Source organism: Ursus arctos, unplaced genomic scaffold, assembly GCF_023065955.2.
Source record: "Ursus arctos isolate Adak ecotype North America unplaced genomic scaffold, UrsArc2.0 scaffold_14, whole genome shotgun sequence".
NCBI lineage: Eukaryota > Metazoa > Chordata > Mammalia > Carnivora > Ursidae > Ursus > Ursus arctos.
Genome location: NW_026622808.1, coordinates 19,139,816 through 19,161,596, shown reverse-complemented (window position 1 = coordinate 19,161,596; position 21,781 = coordinate 19,139,816). Strand labels below are relative to the sequence as shown.

Below are 21,781 nucleotides of genomic sequence, written 5' to 3'. Positions count from 1 at the left end.
TCTGCATAGCCTTCTCAGTAAACGACGGCGACTTGCTGGTGTGTGTTGATTAGAACTCAGATCGGGTGGGACTTTCAAGCGGCTGCTCTGACACCCTCAGAGGACGGGGCTGGCGGTGTGATCAGGAAGAGGATCTGAACAGGTGGGCCGGAAATGCCTCCCGGACGTCGTGTGAGGGGGTGTCTTCATCCAGCTAGGTGGAGCTGGCCAGGCGGAGACAGGGGAAGCGAGGCAGGATGGAATGGAGTTACACGGCAGGGGGCTGCAAGACTGAAGGGCGGCTGGCTGCAGCCTTGATCACCAAAGTGAGGACAAGAGGTTTACACCAGGTCCGAAAGCGTCACTTGGGCCAACGGCCCGAGGAGGAAATTGATGTCGCGGCGTCGTTTGAAGGCCGCACTCTTGAACCCGGCGTACTTGCCAGCCCTTCCGCATCTCCGCCCATTCCCCCCAGCAGCCAATCGCTGACGCTGTGGCGCATCCAGGTGCCGGCCCAGCCAATCGCGGTTGAGGGTAAAAAAAAAGTGAGGCTGAGGACCAATAGGAGCGCCGCTATTGCAACGAAAGGCCCAATGGTTACGTGCGACGGGTCACAACGGTGGCCAATGAGTTTGCCCATTTCAGGCGGCCAATGGCAGGCGGCGTCTCGGCGGCGATTCGGCGGTGGCTGCCCGCGGCTGCGGGGCGGGGTCCCGGGTTCGAGCCAGAGTCCGGGGTGGAAAGGGTGAGCCTGGAACCCCCGGGAGGTCCTTTGGAGGGCGGCGGGAAGTGCGGTGGGAGGCGCGGCGGGGAGACTGCGTTTGGCCGGGGGTGGATAGAAGCACCCGCTGCCTCGTGACTGGTCGATGCCCGGTGGGTGCGCATCGCGGCTCCTGCCCCAGCCAGCGAGGCTTCGAGGTTTTGGGGGTGTGTTGGGGTGAGCGACTGTGCGGGCCTCCTGGGTGCAGACGTCACTCCTACAGCACCTGCAAAGCTGGCTCTGCACCCATTGGGGACGAGGAAGAAGGAAATGGGCACCCCCCAAACCCCATCCCCACCGTATTTTCTCAAATGTTAACATACAATAATAGCGAACGTTTATTAAGGTAACTGCATTATTAACTGCACGCCAGGCCCTGTGCTGAGCGCTTCCCCTGCCTCATCTCTTTGAATCCTCCCAACACCCCTTTGAGGGAGAGACTGCTATAGGCCCATTTTCCAGACGTGGAAACCGGCTGAGAGAGGAGCTGATTCCTGTGGAATCTGACAGTGTGCTATAAGGACATGCTCTTCTTCCCATCACTGTTTATCTTAAAACTGGAGAACTTGGAGGCCTGAGCCCTGGGCCTGGCTCTCAAAAAGTCCCAAAGCTGGATTGAGGGGAGAGTGGAAACACAACCTCTCTTAGGCTCAGGGGAGTCAGCAGGGCCTGGGGTCACTCGTGGGGTAGATGTGGGAGGCAGGGATCTTGGCCTGCAAGAGAAAGACGGTCAGGATGATGGAATCAATAATGATGATTTTTTTTGTTTTTGTCATATTTGTTATTTTTTCATGCCTGCATTAAGGGCTAGGTGCTGTGGGGATGTCATAGCCTTCTTTTCGTGACAATGCTCTCCTCATTTTCATTTTCCGATGGGGAAACTGAGGCCCAGTGTGGCTAAGTGACTTGCCTGAGTTGACATCGGGAGAGCCGAGATTCGCCCCCTGGTCTGTCTGACCATACCTGCCTGTCTGGTGATTTGGGGAAGGTGGGTTCTAAGCAGGTTTTTATATTGGCGCAATTTTATCCAATAAAGGGGTTCAGTGTTGTTCATGACAAATCTAACAGGTGTGGACGTGTACCCTAACTCCATCAAACAGATGTAGAAACGGGCCCAGGGAGGGGAATTGGGTGCCTAAAATCACACAGTGAGGTTTCTAGAATCTTCTCAGGCCTAACGTCTGGGGGCTGATGGCCTGTCTCTTTCTAGCCAAGCCAGCTGTCAAAAGCATGCCTCTGTGCCATTGGGGTGCCACCACCAGGGACAGCAGGCCTGATGGCGATGGAACTCAGCCCATGGCCACCAGGGGAGGCCTGAAGGTTCTTCTGCACTGGGCTGGCCCTGGTGGCGGGGACCCATGGGTCACCTTCAGCGAAGCCACACTGACCGCAGAGGAGGTCTGCATCCACATTGCACAAAAAGTTGGTGAGTCTGGGGCATCAGCCCTGTGGGTGGAGGCGCTGACAGGATTTGGGCCTGTCCGTCCGTCCGTCCATCCGTCCATTCATTCAGCAGACACTGAGTGAGCAACTACAGTGTGCCAGCCTCAAATCGCTGTCTTTGGAGAGCTGATATTCCAATAGGAAAATCAGCAAGAAACACAATGAATAAGAAAACTGTGTGGGAGAGGCACCTGGGTGGCTCGGTCGGTTAAGCGTCTGCCTTTGGCTCAGGTCATGATCTTGGGATCCTGAGATCAAGCCCCACACCAGGCTCCCTGCTCAGTGGGGAGTCTGCTTCTCCCTCCCCCTCTTCCCCCCCCCCCACTTAAAACTGGGAGAGCAGAGGTAGATGATGGAGAAAAATTAAAAATTCAGGAGAGGAGCGCATGGCTCGCTCAGTTGGCAGGGCATGTGACTCTTGACTCCAGGTGAGGTGGGAGCCACAGAGGACTGTGAGCAAAGGAGGGACGTGACTGGACTCAGGCATCATGGGTGCTCTCTGGCTGCCATGTGGGGAATAGACTGTGGTGGGTGAAGGTAGGAGCAGGGAGACCAGGGTAACAGTGACCTCCAGGTAGGAGATAAGTGGGAGAGGCCTGCCAGGGCCAGATCTTACGGTGCCTTAAGTGGCAGAGGGAGGAGTTCAGAGTTACACTTTCTCCTGAGAGCAGTAAGGAACTGTGGAATGGCTGAGAGAGCCTATAGTAGAGGTACCAAAAGTATCGTTTCTTCTTCCAGAGGAGGAGAAGGTCTGTGCAATTGGACCTTGCTGATATGCCCCTTCCTCCAGGAAATCCTCTCAAACGCCCTTGCCCACAACTGGATGGGGGCCTCATGGTGGATTTCTGCCACACCTTGTACTTTCCCATTGGTGGCTGATCCTTCCAGAGCTCAGACGGGTGTGCTGGGTGGTGCGAAACATGCCCAGCAGAAGAAAGAGTGTGTGTGAAGGTCCCAGACAGCCTGATCTGTTTGAGGAAGCAGAAGACCTTAAGAGTAACTGGAGTGTCGGTTTCAAGAATTTGAAAAGGGAAGTAGGAATTGAAGTGGAGCATAATTGTCAGAGTCCAGGTCATAGTTATACCTTTTTTTTTTTTTTAAGGTTTATTTATTTTAGTGAGGGGGGGCAGAAGGAGAGGGAGAAAGAGAATCCCCTCTGAGTGCGAAGTCTGACTTGGGGCTCCACCTTATGGCCCTGAGATCATGACCTGAGCCTAAATCAAGAGTCAGATGTTTAAACGACTGAGCCACCCAGGCGCCCCCCAGGTCATCCCAGGTCATGGTTATTCTGTGCTGAGGGGGTTGAGCTTTCTCACGGGGCAATGGGGAACCATGGAAGGTTTAAGCCAGAGAGTGAAACAGTTGGATTGGTTCTTTAGGAAGTTGTCTCTCCAGGAGGCGTTCTCCTTCTGTGGGGGGGAGGGGGCAGCGTACTTGGACCCAGCAACTTTGGAAAGCCATTGGCATCATCCCACAGAGTTGGAACCTCCATTCCCTGAGGCCACACAGTTCCACTCCTAGACATGCACCGTACAGACACGCAGCTCACGTGTTCTAGGAGACACATAAGAGAATGTTCAGAGCTGCTTCATTTATCTTCATGAAAAATGGGAGACCATCTCAAAGTACCCTCTACAGGAGAACACGCAAATTGCAGTCAGGTTGAATGCTGGAAAGCTATACAATCAGGAAAAAAGGAAATTTAACCAGAGTTACAAGTATCATATGTGAAGTTTGTGTGTGTGTGTGTGTGTGTTTTTTTTTAAAAGTAATCTCTATATCCAACATGGGGCTTGAACTCACGACCCCAAGATCAAGAATCACATGTTCTACCCACTGAGCTGGCCAGGTGCCCCTTGTGTGTGAAGTTTTAAAACCTGTTATAACATGAAAAAGGAGATTGTAGAAGGACACCTATAATGTCATATTGCATAAACTAGAGTTTATAGGATTTGAGACTAGGTCATAGAGGATATGAGAATGACAAACTCTAGTTCAGGAGTGTGGTTAACTCAGTGGGAGGGGAGAGGAGGTGGAAGTAGACAGGGGCAGCTTTTATGTCTTGTGGCTGTACTTTGGTGATGATAAATTATTCTGAACGGACTGTCTTAGGTAAAATTTTCAAGTGATGTGTATAAAAGGATGCCTTGGGTGGCCGGTGTGGGGGATGGAGGCTGGGCTAGGGCTGGGCTTTGGAGCTGAAGGATCCCGGAGATGGAGGATGCGGAAAGAGCAGGCCTTGTGACCCATCTGATGTGAGTTGCAAGCGAAGTCGAGGACAAGGACCAAGTCCTAGCTTGAAGAACTGGGCAGACGAGAGGCAGGTTTGGGGACCTGGGATGAGGTCTCTTTGGGACAAGGCACGTCTAAGGGGGCTGTGATGCCCAGGGGGAGACAGCCAGGAGGTAGGTGGATATTCCTCCAGGGTTGGAACTCAGAGAGAGACCAGGCAACGTGCCAGCAGTTTGTAGAGTTGGGCTGGTCGGTCTTGGGTAGCTTCTTGCTGCAATAACAAGCAGCCCCCCAAATTTTCCTGGGTCAAGCCAATGAAGGTTTACCTAAAATCTAATGCAGGTCAGACGAGTCACCTCTGTCTCATAGCTTTGTCACAAGGGGCCTCCAACATCCCTAAGGCAGAGGAGATGGTAAGAGTTTATCCCCAGGCCTGGAAATCTGCAGATCCCTTTCAGCAGCATCCCATTGGCCAGAAACCGGTCCTGTGGCCCCCATCCCAGATGCAAAGGAGGATGGGAAATGTAGTCTGTGAAGCTGCAGCATGGTCACCATATTGCATTGTCCTCTGTGGGCAGGCAGAGGCCCAGGGAGGAAGGGTCTGTGAGGGGAAAGAGCAGGTCTGGGGGTCCACAAGGCAGATGGCAGCAGCTGCCGCCTCCTGACCCTCTTTCTTCTCTGTTCCAGGTATCACTCCATCCTGCCTCAATCTCTTTGCTCTCTTCGATGCCCAGGCTCAGGTCTGGCTGCCCCCAAACCATGTCTTGGAGATCTCCAGAGACATGAGCCTGACATTGTATTTCCGCATGAGGTGGGTGATGGCCCCTTGGGAGTCTTGTCCCCTTTTGTTCTGTCCCCTTCCCCCCCTTCACCCCACCTTCCTGGAGCTGGTCTGAGTCCATGCTACGCCCCAGCTGCCACCACTCCCTCCCCTCTTGCAGGTTTTATTTCCGGAACTGGCATGGCACAAACCCTCAGGAACCGGCTGTGTACCGCTGTGGGCCCCCAGGGGCCAAGTCTTCCTCAGAACAGGCAGAGCAGGGGATGCAATTGCTGGACCCAGCCTCCTTTGAGTACCTCTTTGAGCAGGTGTGTGTGGGGCTGGGGAAGTGGGACTCTTCATGAGGGACTTAGGAGTAGTTGGGCCCCCCATCTCTCCCCAATTCACTAAAGCTAATAGATTTCAACTCATGCCATCTGGGATCCTTTGGCTGCCTGAACCAAAGTGTTCTGAGACACGGGATTGCACGGGAAAGAGTGCTGTGATCAGTTCGTGATGTCTGTCACAGGCCGAGGGTTGGACAGAGGAGGCACGCATGCTGTGTATTTGGCCTTTCCAGAAAACGGGGGTTCCCTCCCATCCCCAAAGTGGACAGAAGCTGGGAAGTGAGCGGGTTCTCATGCCTCCCTTTCTGCCCAATCCCTCCCCCCACCCCCAGGGCAAGCATGAGTTTGTGAATGACGTGGCGTCACTGTGGGAGCTGTCGAGCGAGGAGGAGATCCACCATTTTAAGAACGAGAGTCTGGGCATGGCCTTTCTGCACCTCTGCCACCTGGCTCTCTGCCATGGCGTCCCCCTGGAGAAGGTGGCCAAGAAGATCAGGTGTCTGGGAATGGGGCGGGACGGGTCTCTGGGAGCCATGAGAGACCTCGCGTACTGCCGTGTCTTCATTCAGCACTTATCTGGTACCTGCTGCATACCTGCTGTGGTAATAGCAGTAGTTCTGGGTGTTGAGGCCCCAACAGTAAACAAGTCAGACTGCCATCACCGCCCTCCTGGAGCTCACATCCGGTGAAGGAGACAGGCAGTAAGCAAAATATAGAAGTGAAAGGTCCGGTGTTTCTGACGGTGATAAATGGAGAGGGGGAAAATTAAGCAAGAAAGGAGCATCAGAGAGGGAGGGGTGTACAATTTCAACTTGGGTGGTCCGGGAGTTCCTCACTGAGAACATAGCATTCAGATTCAAAGGTGTGAAGGAAGTGAAGGTAGGAGGCATGTGAGTATCTGGGAGAAGAGCATTCCGAACAGAGAGGACAGCCAGTGCAAAGACCCTGGGGCCTGCCTGATGTGTTGGAGGATGTGTGGCTTCAGCAGAGTAAGCTTGGAGAATTCCGTAGGATTCCAGGGAGGGAAGGACACAGGAGTGTGGGGAGCTAGGAGCCAGCTGTGGGCACTGCCGTTGCTGTAAGGGCCCAGGTAATCAGGGTACACTGCCTGGAGGAGGCAGTGGGAGACATGGATCTTTGAGGACCAGCAGTTCTTCTTAAATCACATATCTTTCCATCCCTGTTGTGTTATCACTCTGGAAGACTCGGGCTGGGACAGCGAAGGCCAGGGTGTTGGGAAGCCCAGAGGAAGTATCCTCTCTAGCCTGGACGGCAGAGAACGCTTCCTGGGGAAGGTGACGTTTCTCTTAAGACTTGAAGATTGAGTTAGCTTTAGCCAGATGTGGAATACATTGGCAAGGCATTCTAGGCAGAGGGAAAAGCATATACAAAGGCCCAGAGACTAGGCAGCAAAGACCTGTTTCTTGGGGATCTGAACTTGGAATAGGAGGGCCTGAGAGCAGGAGTCCACCAGGCTCTAGTCAGGGGGCCTTTCCCCCGAGGGCTGTAGGGAGCCCTAGGAAGCTTGGAAGTGAGGGCAAAAGGCAGCTACAACCTCGAGCTTTAGGATGCCTCTGGTCAAGGGTGGGAGAGAGGGCTTGGGACACGGAGAGATCTGTTACGCATGTGAGCTGTACTGGTAGTTGGGTGCCAGGCAGGCAGTAAGAGAAGGGGTGCGGGGGAGCTTTATGAGGAGCAGAGGGAAATTATCTGTTGATAATCATAGCACCGGTGATAAAAGCAATAGTGACTTCTCCCACAGGGCCAGCCTCTGACGGTCACCTCGTCCTTATGACGTGCCAGTCAGCAGCCCTAAGTGTCTCAGCCCTGGAGCTGGGCCCTGTCCGACCCCACATACGGATGAGAAGGCAGAGCCCTTTAGGGCCTAAGGAAGTTGTCCAAGAGCTGGGATTTTACCCTTGTCGCCTCCGGAATTCCGACCCCACCCAGCCTCCCTGTGCTGGCCCTTTATCGTGTTCTCTTCGCCCTGCACGACAGCCCGCCCGGTTTCTAGACGAGGCAGCTGAGGTTCAGAGAGGTTAAGCCGCTTGCCCGGCGTCACCCAGCTAGGCCTGCTACCCCAGGCTCCTGACCAGCCCTTCCTGGTTGCCCCGCAGCTTCAAGGACTGCATCCCGCGCTCCTTCCGGCTGCAGATCCGGCGGCACAACGCGCTGACGAGGCTACGCTTGCGGAACATCTTCCGCAGGTTCGTGCGGGCCTTCCAGCCGGGCCACGTCTCGCAGCAGGTCATCATGGTCAAGTACCTGGCCACGCTCGAGCAGCTGGCACCCCGCTTCGGCACGGAGCGCGTGCCCGTGTGCCGCCTGCAGCTACCGGCCCAGGCCGGTGGGGAGCCCTACTACATCCGGGACGGCGGGCAGCCTCCCCCAGATCCTGGGCCGGAGTTGGCCCCCGGACCCCCCACTCATGAGGTGCTGGTGACGGGCACGGGTGGCATCCAGTGGCGGCCGGTACAGGCAGAGGTGAGCAGAGTGGCTCTTGCATCCAGCGTTCCCGCTCGGGCTGGGGCTGGGGCTCCTGCTTGGCCTTGGCCTCCGACGGTGGCTGCAGTGAGCCCTTTCCCTACGTGGCTCTGGGATGTGTCTGTCCCCTGGGGTGGTTTTTGGGGGAGTGTCCTGTCTCTGTCTAACCCCCGGGGACCTCATTTCTGGGGTCTCCCCCTCTGAGGAACCCCTGTCTGGTGTCTGGGATTGAGAGGGCCCGGCTCTTCCTTTCTTCCTCCCTGAGGTTCTGGCTTCTGGCGTGTGGATCTCTTGGGGGAGGGTCCCCTCCCATCTGTGACACAGACTCGAGCGGGGATGCCACTCGAAGAGCATCCCTGGTCCCCCCAGCTCCCGCCTCTCTCCAGGGAGAACATGCGGGAGACCGAACGGTCATAGCCCTGCTTCATCCCCTGCCCCACGTGCTGGGTTTCCAGGGTCCCAGAGGCGATGGCAGCAGCAGGAATCCCCATGCTGGCCCATCTGGGAAGAAAACCAAGGCCCCAGAGGTGGTCGACCAGCCAGCAGACAGGCCTCGGGAAGCGCCATGGGCCTACTTCTGTGACTTCCGGGATATCACGCACGTGGTGCTGAAAGAACGCCACGTCAGCATCCACTGTCAGGACAACAAGAGCCTGGTGGGGCCTGGGGCCGGGGCCCTGGCAGGGGCTGGGGGCGCCTGTGGCCCATGATGCCTGTCTGAGGTCCTCCGCCCTCTGCCTGCAGGAGCTGACCCTGCCTTCCCGGGCCGCGGCCCTGTCCTTGGTGTCGCTGGTGGACGGCTATTTCCGCCTTACCGCCGACTCGAGCCACTACCTGTGCCACGAGGTGGCTCCTCCGCGGCTGGTGATGAGCATCCAGGAGGGTATCCACGGACCCCTGCTGTGAGTGCTGGCGGGGGGGCACGGGGGTGACACGGGGCAAGGTGGTGGCTGCCCAGAGCTCATGGTGAGGCAGAAATGAAGCGTGTGCGCATGTTTGTGTGATCTCACGTCTTGGTGTACGTTCACGTGAGTGCATGTGTGTTCAGCCGTGAGTGTACGTGTGGGAGTGCACGCACTCGCGTGTGCATGCGTGCAGATGTGCACACCAGGGGTGGGGGGGAGAGGGCGCCTGCAGTGGTGTGGACATGTGTCCTGACAGTACGTGGGGTTGGGACTGTCACCATGCACGTGTGCGTGTGTAACAGCCCGCCCGGCGTGTGGCCCTGCTTTATGATCACGTGTAAAACCGTCATCGCCCGTTCTTGTATGTGATGGGACAGGTGCTTTTTGTGCAGCCATGTGTTGCTCAGATGTCAGTGGCCATTCACACGTCCGCGTGAGCGTTCGCATCCCTGCGGGTGTGTGTCTGCCTGGTTATTGGAGGTCCCTGTCTGTGCGGTTCTGTCCAGACACGTGGGGCTTCAGGGCTCCTCAGACGTGCGTGTGGCCGTCCTGCACGCTGCTGGGTCAGCGGCGTGACTCTCAGCTTTTGTGGTCCTCATACCTGTGTCTGGCTGTCCCCCGTCCTACCTGTGATACCGGGACTGGCCGCTGAGGTGTCTGAGAGGTCTGACCCTCGGAGCCTGGTGTCTACATGAGCAGAGGGTGGAGGGGCCGTTCTGCCTCTTGAGGTCGAGGCGGAGGTAGGTCCCCACCAGTGTGCGCCCCCTGCCGTGTCCGTGGGCGCTGTTCGCCTGTGTCCTCGTCTGTTCAGGCGGCTGTGACAGTGCCGTTGACTGGGTGATGCAGAAACAGCGGACATCGATTTCTCACAGTTCCGGAAGCTGGAAGTCTAAGTTCAAGGTGCAGGCAGGTCCGGTGTTTGGTCGAGAGCCCCCCACTCCTGGTCCACAGACGGCTGTCTTCCGTCTGGGTCCTCACGTGGGCCAGCGGGCCAGGCAGCTCCCTGCAGTCCTTGTTGTAAAAGGGCACGAATCCTATCCATGGGTTTCCCACCCTCGCAACCTACTCACCCCCGGAGGCCCCGCTGCCTCTCCCCATCACGCTGGGGGGTAGCTTTCGGCAGCGGAGCCCTGGCGGGACACGGACGTTCGGCCGACGGTAGCACAGGAGCCCCCGCGTGTGTGGGTGTCTGGGCCTCACGTGTCGTGCCTGTTTGTGCTCGTGACAGTTGTCACCTCTGGGTCTGGGATGTCGCCGTCCCTATGCCACCCTGTCCCAGTGGGTAGGCGGCCGCATCTGTGATTGTTGTCCTGCGTGTGTGACAGACTACCCGCCGTGTGTCAGAGTGGCTGGCCAGGCGTGTGTCCATCCGGCGTCTGACAGCTGTCTCCTGTCTCTGCACGCGCGTTACCTTGTCGACACTGCCTGACCGTCGTCCCGCACACGTGTGTGCCTGTCCTGGTACCGCTTTCATCCTGTTTTCCTGTGCGTGACAGCGTTCCACTGCTGTGTGTGTGTGCTCGACTCCGCGTCACCACACGAGTGCCCGTGTCTGATGTTTGTCCAGCTGGGAGCGCTCCCCGACGGGCAGGTTCTGTGGGCCCGCAGTACGCCCCAGATTCCCTGACAGTGGCCCCCTTGTCCCCTGCAGGGAGCCGTTTGTGCTGGCCAAGCTGCGGCCGGAGGATGGCCTCTACCTCGTCCACTGGAGCGCCAGCCACCTCAACCGCCTCATCCTGACCGTGGCCCAGCGTGAGCAGGTGGGCCTGGGGCGGGGGTCCTGGGCTGGGGCTGGGCGCGCTCCCTGCCTGGACCCCTGCTCACCGCCCCCCGCCCCCCACCGCAGGCACCGGGCACACAGCACGTGCACCTGCGTAAATTCCCCATTGAGCTGCAGGCGGGGGTCTTCACGCTGGAGGGCTGGGACCGGTCCTTCCCCAGCGTGCGCGAGCTGCGAGCTGCCCTGCAGGGTTGCTCCCTGCGGGCTGGCGATGACTGTTTCTCCCTGCGCCGCTGCTGCCTGCCGCGGCCGGGAGGTACGACGTGGGGGGCCCTAGGGTGGGGGTGGGGGTGGCATCTTCCCCCACCCCCGCAACCCAAGCCAGCCCTTAGTGATGTCACCTCAACCCCCCAGAGATCTCCAACCTCATCGTCATGCGGGGGCCTCGGGCCAGCACGGGCCCCCCCAACCTCAGCCAGCTCAGCTTCCACCGGGTCTGCCGGGATGACATCACCCAGGTGCGTGTGGGCCGAGCTCTCTGGGCCCCGGGGGGCACTGGGGACGACAGCCCCGAGTACTGGTCATGGAGGTGCTTCATGCCCTGTTCCTGTAGCTCTCCCACTTGGGCCAAGGCACAAGGACCAATGTGTATGAGGGCATCTTACGAGTGGGGGGCAGAAGCCCCGAGGAGGGCATGGCAGATGGTGAGGACCCCCCCACGCCCAGTGGGGACCGTGGGCAAGAGCTCCGAGTGGTACTCAAGGTGCTGGACCCCAGTCACCATGATATCGCCCTGGTGAGTGAGCACAGCCGGGGGGCCAGGGGCAGGGGTACAGGGGTCAGGGTCCGTGGCCGTCTGACCCGCCCTGTCCCCACAGGCCTTCTACGAGACAGCCAGCCTCATGAGCCAGGTGTCCCACGTGCACCTGGCCTTCGTGCACGGCATCTGCGTGCACGGCTCTGAGAGTGAGTGAGCCCCCGTGTGCCCGCTTGCACCCCTGCTCACACCCACCCCCCACTTATGCCCACGTCCCGGGTTGGACCTCCTCACCCCCGACTCCATGCTCCACCTTGACCTATACCATGACCCCTGACCACACACGTCAGTCTGTGACTACTTGACCTTCAACCTGTACCCCAGCCGCTGGCTGCATTTCAGTACTCCCCGGACTACGCCGTAACTCCTACCTCCGCCTCAGTGCTGCCTGCACCCTCACCCGTGACCCACACCCTGACTGCTGGCTGTATCCCTGGCTCCGTCGGCCATCCGACACCTCTGCCAGCCAGCCTCTGTCTACCCTCTGACCCCACCGGCACTGGGACGCCAGCGCGGTGGGGCACCCCCGTCCTCCCAGACCTCAGCCCCTGCTCTACCCCCACCCCGGCGCTTCCTCTGCATGTGCCTCAAAACTCCCTGTCCAGACAGTAGCCCCCAGATCCTCAACCCCATGGGTCTGCCTCGCCTGCTTTCCCTCCAACACTGGTCAACACCCCATGAGCACCCAGGCCCGTGGGGTCCTCACATCACCTTCGCCCAGCCTCACGCTCCGCACCTCCACTCGTCTCCACCCAGTTCCGTCCTCACCTTTGTCACTTCCACGTCAGCTTTGCCCGACACGCCCCAGCCTCAGACGGCAGCCTTCACCTCTGCCTCCCCCTGCACCCACACTGCCCACCTTCCCTCCTGCATCTCCCCTCACCCCGGAGTCGCTCGCAAGCTGCCCCCCGCGTCTCTGCCCCAGCGCCTTCCCCACCCACGGTCCCAGCCCCTGTGTCCTGCCCCCCATATCCTGGGGGGTGGAGGCTGATGGGCAGCCTCCGCAGCGGCTGGGCCTTTGCAGACATCATGGTGACGGAGTACGTGGAGCACGGGCCCCTGGATGTGTGGCTGCGGCGAGAGAAGGGCCACACGCCTGTGGCCTGGAAGGTGGTGGTGGCCCAGCAGCTGGCCAGCGCCCTCAGCTACCTGGTGCGTGGCCTGCGGGCGGGGCCTGGGTCAATGTGGTGCGCCAGGGTGACCTCAGCATCGGGTGTGGAGGTCTCAACACATGACTCCATCTACACACTGGCCCTGGGAGATCTTTCCACGAACCTCCTCTGCTCACACACCCCTGTGGCCCCGTCTCCTCCAAGAGAAGAACACCTCATTCGTCTGTGTCCCAGGGGCCTGGCCTCAGCTCCTCCATCACTCTCTTTTGCCATTCGTCCCAGCGCCTCCTGGGCCAGTCACCCCAGTTTCCAGAGCACCTCTGCGTGCCAGGCTCTGTCCTAGGCCCTGAGGACACACTAGAGAACAAAACAAGAGTCTCTGTGGTTAGGGAGCAGGTATTTTAGTTGGGAGGGGCAAACGAATAATAATTAACTCCTCTACATAGTATTTTAGAAAGTAGTGACAGCTGTGGGAGAAAAGCAGGGGTGGAGATAAGGAGTTGCTACAGTCTGGGGAAGAGGTGAAGTTTTAAAGAGATGGGTGGGGGAAGGCCCTACTACAGTGACCCGGAGGTGAGGAAGGAGCCGTGTGTGTATCTGGGAAAGTGCATTCCAGGCAGAGGGAATAGCCAGTGCAAAGGCCCTGGGGCAGGAGCTTGCCTGGCTCGGTCGGAGGACAGCAGTTGGACCTGACCACGAGCTTTGCCCACCAGCTCCGGGAGGACAGGAAGGACCTACTGGGTACCCAGTGCTGCCCAGTCACAATGACAATGTATTTGGATCCCCATGATTGTTTTTGTTTTGTTTGACCATGATTATTTTTTTCACGTGGGCTGTCCCTGTGGAGACCACCTGGGATGGGAGTGGGGGCAGCATCTACAGCCCCCCACGGGTCACACCCCCTTTTCACCCCACCACAGGAAGACAAGAACCTGGTTCATGGTAATGTGTGTGGCCGGAACATTCTGCTGGCACGACTGGGGCTGGCGGAGGGCACCAGCCCCTTCATCAAGCTGAGCGACCCCGGTGTGGGCCTGGGCGCCCTTTCCAGGGAGGGTGAGAACCCGGGCAGGGCTGGGTACAGGGACAGGCTTCCCCGCATTCTTTCCACCCTCGCTGACCTTTGGCCCTGGCCCCTAGAGCGGGCGGAGCGGATCCCCTGGATAGCCCCCGAGTGTCTCTCTGGTGCGGCCAACAGCCTAACCACCGCAGCCGATCAATGGGGCTTTGGCGCCACCCTCCTGGAGATCTGCTTCGACGGGGAGGCCCCTCTGCAGGGCCGTGGCCCCTCTGAGGTACGTCCGGGGCATCTCTGAGCCCTTCCTACAAAGGGGATTGGTACCTCCAAGGAGTCTAGAGGGCACGTTCAGGGTCCAGAGCTGCCTCCCCTCTGGCTGTATGGCCTCACGTGTATATGTGGCCTCGTCTGTCTGGGGATCTGTCTGGTTATCTGTCAGTTGGGGTTAGCAGTCTCCACCTCATAAGGTTGTTGGGACACACAGCAAGTAAGTGATGTGCTTCGGTTTTGAGAGAGACACCAGGGCCATCAGAGAAGCCGCAGGCTGTGGGGGTGAGGGAGGACCAGAGGACTCCCCTGAACCAGCTGAGGGGTCAGGCAAAGCTTCTCAGAGCTGGTTTTAATCCAAGTACAGAAATGCTGCAGTGACCCAGGCTGGGAAGTGTAGCCTGGCAGAGGTCACAGCATGTGCAAAGGCCCTGAGGCTTTGGTGTATTCAGATTTCGGTTGGAGCTTCCTGGAGGCAGAGGAGCCAGGGCAGGAAGGGCCGAACTCGAGCTGCCCTTGAGCACAGCAGAGTCAGCTGGACTTGGGATCGAGCCCGGGCTCTGCAGTGGTGGCCAAGTCTGCTTCCCTACGTCAAGCCTCAGTCGTGTCATCTGTAAAATGGGAATGCCCGGAACAAGGACCTAGCTTGTTCTGGGAGCTTGACTGTCTTTTGGAGAAGGGGACTGGGGGTGGGGGGTGGGCACTGGGCACTGGGCACTGACTCCTGTGGGTCCCCTTCCTGGCAGAAAGAGTGTTTCTACCAGAAGCAGCACCGGCTTCCTCAGCCCTCCTGCCCGGAGCTGGCCACACTCACCAGCCAGTGCCTGACCTATGAACCAGCTCAGCGGCCCTCCTTCCGCACCATCCTGCGTGACCTCACTCAACTGCAGCCCCAGAGTGAGCCCCACCCCATTGCCGGGACCCCTGCCTATGCTGTCCTGGAGTCCCCGAGGTTTCTGCCCCGTGGCTCATGTCAAGTGTGACAGTGTCTAAGCCACTTACGGGCCTGCTGATGCCTGTGCTCACCTTAATGGTTTATTTGGGGAGAGCCACAATTTCCTTGGACAATCAGGCCCTTGCGATTTTTTGGCTTTTGTTTTCTCGTGATAAAATACCCTTTACCCGATCTAAGACCATCCCAGGTGTCCATTAGGATGCAGCAACTTCTGCATTTTGGACCCGACGTAGAATTTTCCAGCCCTTGCCAAAAAAAAAAAAAAAAAAAGTCTCCTTATATTTGAGATCAGATGCTGGGGGAGCGGTGGCCCCCTTTCTGTGCCCCCAAGTGTGGGCCTGCTGGGGAAAAGGCAGGGGTCCGGTGACACCTACTGTGGCTCTTCTAGATCTTGCTGACGTCTTGGCTGTGAACCCCGACTCGCCTGCGTCAGACCCCACCGTTTTCCACAAGCGCTATTTGAAAAAGATCCGGGATCTGGGCGAGGTGAGGGGCCTAGGTGGCTGGGGCAGGCCAGAAGTTAATTCTGCAAATATGGGTGGGGCCTGGCTTAAAAGACCCTCAGCCTCAAGGGAGGCCCTGGGCCTTTGAAAAGGAGTCCTAGCCCCCAAGGAGACCCACTTACACGGAGTAGGTGGGGCCTAGGATTTTCCAAACAGACCCGGCTGCAGGTGGGGCCTGGGGAGCCGAGGTGGGGCCTGGGGAGCCGGGGTAGGGCCGACCCGCCTGCGTGTTCCGGGACCAGGGTCATTTCGGCAAGGTCAGCCTGTACTGCTACGACCCCACGAACGACGGCACTGGGGAGATGGTGGCCGTGAAGGCCCTCAAGGCGGACTGCAGCCCCCAGCTGCGCACCGGCTGGAGGCGGGAGATCGACATCCTGCGCACGCTCTACCACAAGCACATCGTCAAGTACAGGGGCTGCTGCGAGGACCCAGGTGGGCGGGGCCGGCAGGGCCTGGGGCCAATTAGAGCTTCCGGCTGCAGCCTCGGGCCCGAGGGCGCACCAGGGTGGGGGCGGGACGGACTGGAGGCCCTCTCGCCTGGGCGTCCTCTCGCCTGGGCGTCCTCTCGCCTGGGCGTCTGGGGATGGGTTTTAGGATGGGCTGTCCCGCCTGAGGACTGGACCTGGTGTGGGCGAGTCGGGGCCCCACCTTGGGGAGGAGGGAAGCTGCGGGGCTCAGAGCGGGCGGCCCCTGGCCCCTGCCTCCATCGCCCGCATGGGCCACCCCTCCCCTGCATCAGGAGAGAAGTCGGTGCAGCTCGTCATGGAGTACGTGCCTCTGGGAAGCCTGCGCGACTACCTGCCGCGGCACAGCGTCGGACTCGCGCAGCTGCTGCTCTTCGCTCAGCAGATCTGTGAGGTGGGCCCGCCGGCCCCTGTTCCTCGAGCCCGGCCCCCTCTTGGCCTAGCCGGATGGCCCCATACCCGCTGGTCACCAGTCCCCGCTTCTGGGCCGGCTCGTCAACCCACCCAGTTTCCAGCAGCCCAGTCCCCGCCGATCCTCGCACCCCTGCTGCCAGCTCTGCTCCCACCTGCCACCCTTCCCGCGCCTGCGCCTGCCTGGTCCTCACGATCCTGACCGGCTCCCCGACCCCCCGCCTTCCAGTCCTGGTCCCGCACTCCTCAGGCTCTCCTGGCCCCACTGATGCTGAATCGCCCTTCCCCCAGGGCATGGCCTACCTTCACGGACAGCACTACGTGCACCGAGACCTGGCTGCCCGCAACGTGCTGCTGGACAACGACAGGCTGGTCAAACTTGGGGACTTTGGCCTGACCAAGGCTGTGCCTGAGGGCCATGAATACTACCGCGTGCGCGAGGACGGGGACAGCCCCGTATTCTGGTGACCAGACAGGACCCAGCTTTGGAGGGGTGTCAGGGTCACCTGGAGCACACAGGGTGAAGGAGCTAGATGCTGGGGTCTCAGATGACAGGGCCTGGTCCCAGTGAAACTGCCCCCCAGGATGGGGCCCTGACTGGGACCAGAGAGCCCCTCAGCCCCAAGTAAGGACTCCCACCTGGTCTGGCCCATGGCCTGAGTGCCCCGTCCCCCCAGGTATGCCCCAGAGTGCCTGAAGGAGTGTAAGTTCTACTATGCGTCCGACGTCTGGTCCTTCGGGGTCACCCTCTACGAGCTGCTGACCTACTGTGACTCCAGCCAGAGCCCCCCCTCGGTGAGAGCCAGGCCCTCGGCCCCACCCCATACCGGAGGTGCTAGAAAGACACGCATTGGGTTTCCAGCCCTCCCACTGTCGGGAGTGCTTAAGCCACCTGGGCCCTGGGCCGCACAGTCTCACTGTGCAAAACGGGCCCCTTGCCGTGCAGGCAGGCTTTGACTGTGATAGAAACCCACTCAGATAGAAACAGCCTGGTCAACCCTTTGCAGCCCGGGAGGCGCCGCTTGACTTAGATCCTCAGCTGTCCTCAGGAGACCCCTTTTTCTTCATCTCCACTCAGCTGCTCTCTGTGGTAGCATCTTTCAGGCAGAGGCCCGCCACCCCCACACCCCTGCTCTGTTGGGGCAACAGTGGCCCCCTAAACCCTTCAGGCGTGGCACAGCCTCCCAGCTGAGGGGACCAAAGGGCCTCCTACCCCCCACCCCCGTAATTGAGGACTTTCTGATTGGCCCAGCTTGGCTTCTGTGTCGCCACGGAGCCAATCACTGTATAGCCATGAGCCACGGTTATTGGCCAGGCCTGTGCTGGGGGAGGAACCAAGGCTATGCTAGGAGTTGATTCCCAGAGCAGAGTGCCAGTGTAAGAAGGGGGGAGAAAAGGTTCTGGACTGGTGAAAACAGTTTGCGAGAAGCTACATAGCAAGCCCCTGGTTCAGACTTACTCTATGAACATTAGTTACCTAACATCCACAGTAACCCAGTGATAGGTGTTACCACCCCATTTTACAGGTGAGTAAACCGAGGCCCAGAGAGATGAGATCATAAATCTGAAGTTATGCACCAGGAGGTGGTAGGGGAGGGACTGGAACCCCTGACCTCTACCTAGGTAGACCCGCCTCCTGAAAAGAGCTGGCCTTGTTTTTGTGTAGAAATTCATCGAGCTCATAGGCCTCACCCAGGGGCAGATGACGGTGCTGAGGCTCACTGAGCTGCTGGAACGAGGGGAGAGGCTGCCCCGGCCAGAGAGATGTCCTTGTGAGGTGAGACACCCCCCCCTTTTCACCTCCCCGCCATCGGACTGCGGAGAGAGCAGCCCCCACAGTCCCAGTTTTTTTCCTGCCCAGATCTATCTCCTCATGAAGAACTGCTGGGAGGCAGAGGCTTCATTCCGTCCCACCTTCCAGAACCTCATACCCATTCTCAAGACCGCCCAGGAGAAATACCAAGGCCAGGCCGCCTCAGTGTTCAATGTGTGCTGAAGCCTACCAGCGGCTCTGGGGGGTTAGGGGGACCGGAGCAGGCACCCACCCAGACGGCCTACCCGCCCCCAGAGGAACCCAGCAGGGAGAGGTCAGCCTCACCATCCCCAGTGCCTTACTCCTGACTGGAGACCCCACCTCTGTGAATTGACGTGCCTTCCGTCGTACTCCCTTTGGGCTGCTGTAACAGCCCCGCAGATGGGGCGGCTTATAAACAGAAGTGTGTTCCTCACAGTTCTGGAGGCTGGGAAGTCCAAGGTCCAGGCACCAGCATAGTCACATTTGGGTGAAGGCCCTCTTCGTAGTTCATAGCCCACACCTCCTGGCTGTGTCCTCACAGGGTGGGAAGGGGCTGGGGATCTCTCTGGAGTCCCTTTTATAAGGACACTTAGGAAGGTGCCCCATTCATGATCTGGCACCTGCCAAAGGCCCACCTCCTGATACCGTCACGTCGGGCATTGGAATTTCAACGTGAGCATTTTGAAGGGACGCAACCCTTCAAAACTGTCACACCTTCCATGGTTATGAGCCTGGCCCTGGCCCCTGAGAGACCCAAGACAAGCAAGGACCTAATCAGGCCCCTGGATCCCATCTTTTTGCCTCCCCCTCCAGCTCCCACCCTTCATTAGGCCCCCCCATTTCCACTAGCTGGTAATAAACTCGTATTTTCTCTGCTGGAGGCTGTATCCTTGGGCCCTTCTTCAGCCAGTGTTTGCTGTCCTGGGGACCGCAGCTAGAGCGAGCTGCTGCAGAAGAAGCCAGGCTGAACTCTTCAACCTCTCCCCCCCCCCCCCCAGACCACCAGCTAGCAGGCCAGTACCGGGAGCACAGAAGGCTCTCAGTAACTACTCGCCGCGTAGATCAACAAAGGCTGGAGGGCTTGGAGGGGCTCTACACCAGGTAGAGAAGCCTGCCAGGTTCACCCTCTCCTCCCTGTGTGACTTCGGGCAAATGGCTCTCCCTCTCTGGGCCTTAGTTGTCAACTGAACCAGGGGTAGTCATGCTTGCTACCTCAGAGGACTGATGTAAATAGCTAACGAGGTTCTTCATGTCAGATGCTTAGCAGAGAGACATGCAAACAATGTACTTAATAAACATTTGATATTTTTGCTAATCCGGTGTTTGCCAAAGTGTTTCTTTTCTTTTTTTTCAAGTTAATGATTAGTTTTTGCTCCCCCCCCCCTAAAGTTTTATGTATTTGAGAGAGAGAGCGTGAGTGGGAGGGGCAGAGAGAGAGAGAATCTCAAGCAGACTCCACACCTGTGGAGCCCAACACAGGGCCTGATCTCATGATCCCGAGATCAGGGCCTGAGCCAAAACCGAGAATCCAACGCTTCGCCCACTGCACCACCCAGGCGCCCCTGCCAGTTTCCACTGAAGGGCTGTACTGAGACAGGATATGTGTCAGCCACATTGTGAAAGGCAGTGAAACAGTTTCTCTCTCGTTGGATTTCTCAAGACCTTGTGCATTGCAGCTCCCCTTATCCAGATAAGTCCACACTGACGTATTGATGTTTGCCTTTTGTAACTGCTTTCATATTAAATATGCATTATAATTACAAACTGGGGGGAAGGAGGTAACATTGACCTAAGCAGTGAATGTCTCTATTAGCCGCTACTGTCATCTCCCTGAAGGCAGCTAATGTCATCTGGTTTCCTGTTTTTGCTTCCAGAGACACTTCATCCGGATATAAGGAAATCTGTACACATACTGTACTTTCTCATCTTTTGCAAAAATAGTGCATGTGGAGCGCGTGGCTGGCTCAGGAGGTGGGCCGTGCGACTCTTGATCTTGGGGTTATGAGTTCAAGCCCCATGTTGACATGGAACCTACTTAAAAAAAAAAAAACAAAAACTTAGGGGGCGCCTGGGTGGCACAGCAGTTAAGCGTCTGCCTTTGGCTCAGGGCGTGATCCCGGCGTTATGGGATCGAGCCCCACATCAGGCTCCTCCACTATGAGCCTGCTTCTTCCTCTCCCACTCCCCCTGCTTGTGTTCCCTCTCTCGCTGGCTGTCTCTATCTCTGTTGAATAAATAAATAAAATCTTAAAAAATAAATAAATAAAATAAAATAAATTAAAAAAAAAACTTAAAAAGAAAACAGTACCATGTGCTACTATACAGAACTCTTTTTTCCCCTCAGCCGACAGGTCTTTGAGATGGTCCCACCTCTCCAGGCCTGCAGTGTTGCCTTGTCCTAGTTCACGGCTGTGTTGTGGCCCATCACGGAAGTGGAAGCATCTGTTCCCTTCTGGGGGTCGTTGATCATTTCTAGTTCTTTGCCACGCTCACGATGCTGCTGCCGTAAGTAACCACACGCAACATCGTCGTACCCGGGGTCAAGGCTCTGCAGCAGATTCTCAATGGGAGCAGCTGCCCGCAGGACCGAGCCTGGTAATGAGCCACCTGGTAAAAGACGTTGCCGCTAGAATATATTTTGATATTTGATAGGGCAGCCTCTTCCCCCAAATTATCTGGCTTGTTCTTGGGGCGCCTGGGTGGCTCAGTTGGTTAAGCATCCAGCTCTTGGTTTCGGCTGGGGTCGTGATCTCATGGGTTGTGGAATCAGCCCTCGCTTTGGGCTCCACGCTCAGTGGGGTGTCTGCTTGAAGATCTCTCTGCCCCTCCCCCCACTGTCCCTCTCAAATAAATAAATCAAACTTGTTCATTCCTTTTTTTTTTTAAAAGATTTTATTTATTTATTCGACAGAGATAGAGACAGCCAGCGAGAGAGGGAACACAAGCAAGGGGAGTGGGAGAGGAACAAGCAGGCTCATAGCGGAAGAGCCTGATGTGGGGCTCGATCCCAGAACGCCGGGATCACGCCCTGAGCCGAAGGCAGACGCTTAACCGCTGTGCCACCCAGGCGCCCCAATCTTGTTCATTCTTGTGCAGCTACTTACTAAAAAACAAAACAAAACAAAAACCCTTTTCTTATGGACCATTTAAAGCATATACAAAACAGGGAAGAATAATGTAATGAACCTGAACTTAACCGCCAACATCAGTGTCCAATACCCATTGCCAGTCTTATGTCAGTTGGACCCCTGTCCCTACCCCCTCACTGGAGAATTCTGAAGCAAGTCCCAGACATCATGTTACCTGTATGTATCTTGAAAAGATAGAACCAGAAACAATACGTGCCATCATTATCACACCTAAAAAGCTTAACAATAATTCCTCAGTGTTGTTGTGTAGCCCGTGCGTGTGTAGATTCCCCCAGTTGTTTCTTAAGTATTTAGTGTTTGTTTACAGTTGGTTCAAATAAAAATGCAGACAAGGCCCTCCTTTAAGTTCTGGGCTCCTCTTTTCTCCCCCCTTGCAACACGTTTGTTGAAGAAACTGGATTGTCTGTCCTGTAGACTTTATCAGTCCGATGTCGCCCGTGTGGTGTCATTTAATATGCTCCTCTGTCCTCACCTTGACCAACCAAAGGCCAGGCTCCCTTTCCATTTCCAGGCAGACTTACACAGAGGGCCTTCTCAGCAGGAGGCACTCAAAGTCAGGCTCATCCCTCCTCTTGGGACTCAAGCAGCCACTCAGATACATCAAGGATCCAGTTTTTCTTTTCCAACATTTTTTTACTGAAAAATTGTGAACATATA

At 57.5% G+C, this 21,781-nt stretch overlaps 1 protein-coding gene across 4 annotated transcripts; it reads left to right on the top strand.

Annotated features, from left to right (window-relative positions):
- The first annotated feature begins 613 nt into the window (after positions 1–613).
- TYK2 (tyrosine kinase 2) lies at positions 614–19,290 on the top strand. 4 transcript variants are annotated; one of them, XM_026481374.4, is made up of 25 exons: positions 614–724; positions 1,545–1,727; positions 1,950–2,165; positions 5,102–5,225; positions 5,356–5,503; positions 5,854–6,017; positions 7,639–8,005; positions 8,461–8,661; positions 8,750–8,907; positions 10,562–10,670; positions 10,757–10,946; positions 11,045–11,148; positions 11,244–11,426; positions 11,509–11,596; positions 12,472–12,599; positions 13,480–13,615; positions 13,700–13,854; positions 14,591–14,741; positions 15,188–15,285; positions 15,545–15,737; positions 16,045–16,163; positions 16,472–16,644; positions 16,858–16,975; positions 17,847–17,957; positions 18,042–19,290. In XM_026481374.4, exons 3-25 carry the CDS (start codon positions 1,970–1,972, stop codon positions 18,174–18,176), a joined length of 3,549 nt encoding a protein of 1,182 aa, XP_026337159.2. In that variant the 5' UTR covers positions 614–724; positions 1,545–1,727; positions 1,950–1,969; the 3' UTR covers positions 18,177–19,290. The 4 variants fall into 4 exon arrangements, with proteins under 4 accessions (XP_026337159.2, XP_044233820.2, XP_057167503.1 ...); XM_044377885.3 differs by having other exon boundaries at positions 8,392–8,661; XM_057311520.1 differs by lacking the exon at positions 1,545–1,727 and having other exon boundaries at positions 637–724.
- Positions 19,291–21,781: the final 2,491 nt, after the last annotated feature.

Coding starts and splice junctions, on each gene's coding strand:
- TYK2 (XM_044377885.3), top strand. CDS start 1,970: ATGCCTCTGTGCCATTGGGGTGCCACCACCAGGGACAGCAGGCCTGAT. Junction 10,671..10,756: donor CCGTGGCCCAGCGTGAGCAG/GTGGGCCTGGGG, acceptor CCCCCACCGCAG/GCACCGGGCACACAGCACGT. Junction 15,286..15,544: donor AGATCCGGGATCTGGGCGAG/GTGAGGGGCCTA, acceptor TTCCGGGACCAG/GGTCATTTCGGCAAGGTCAG.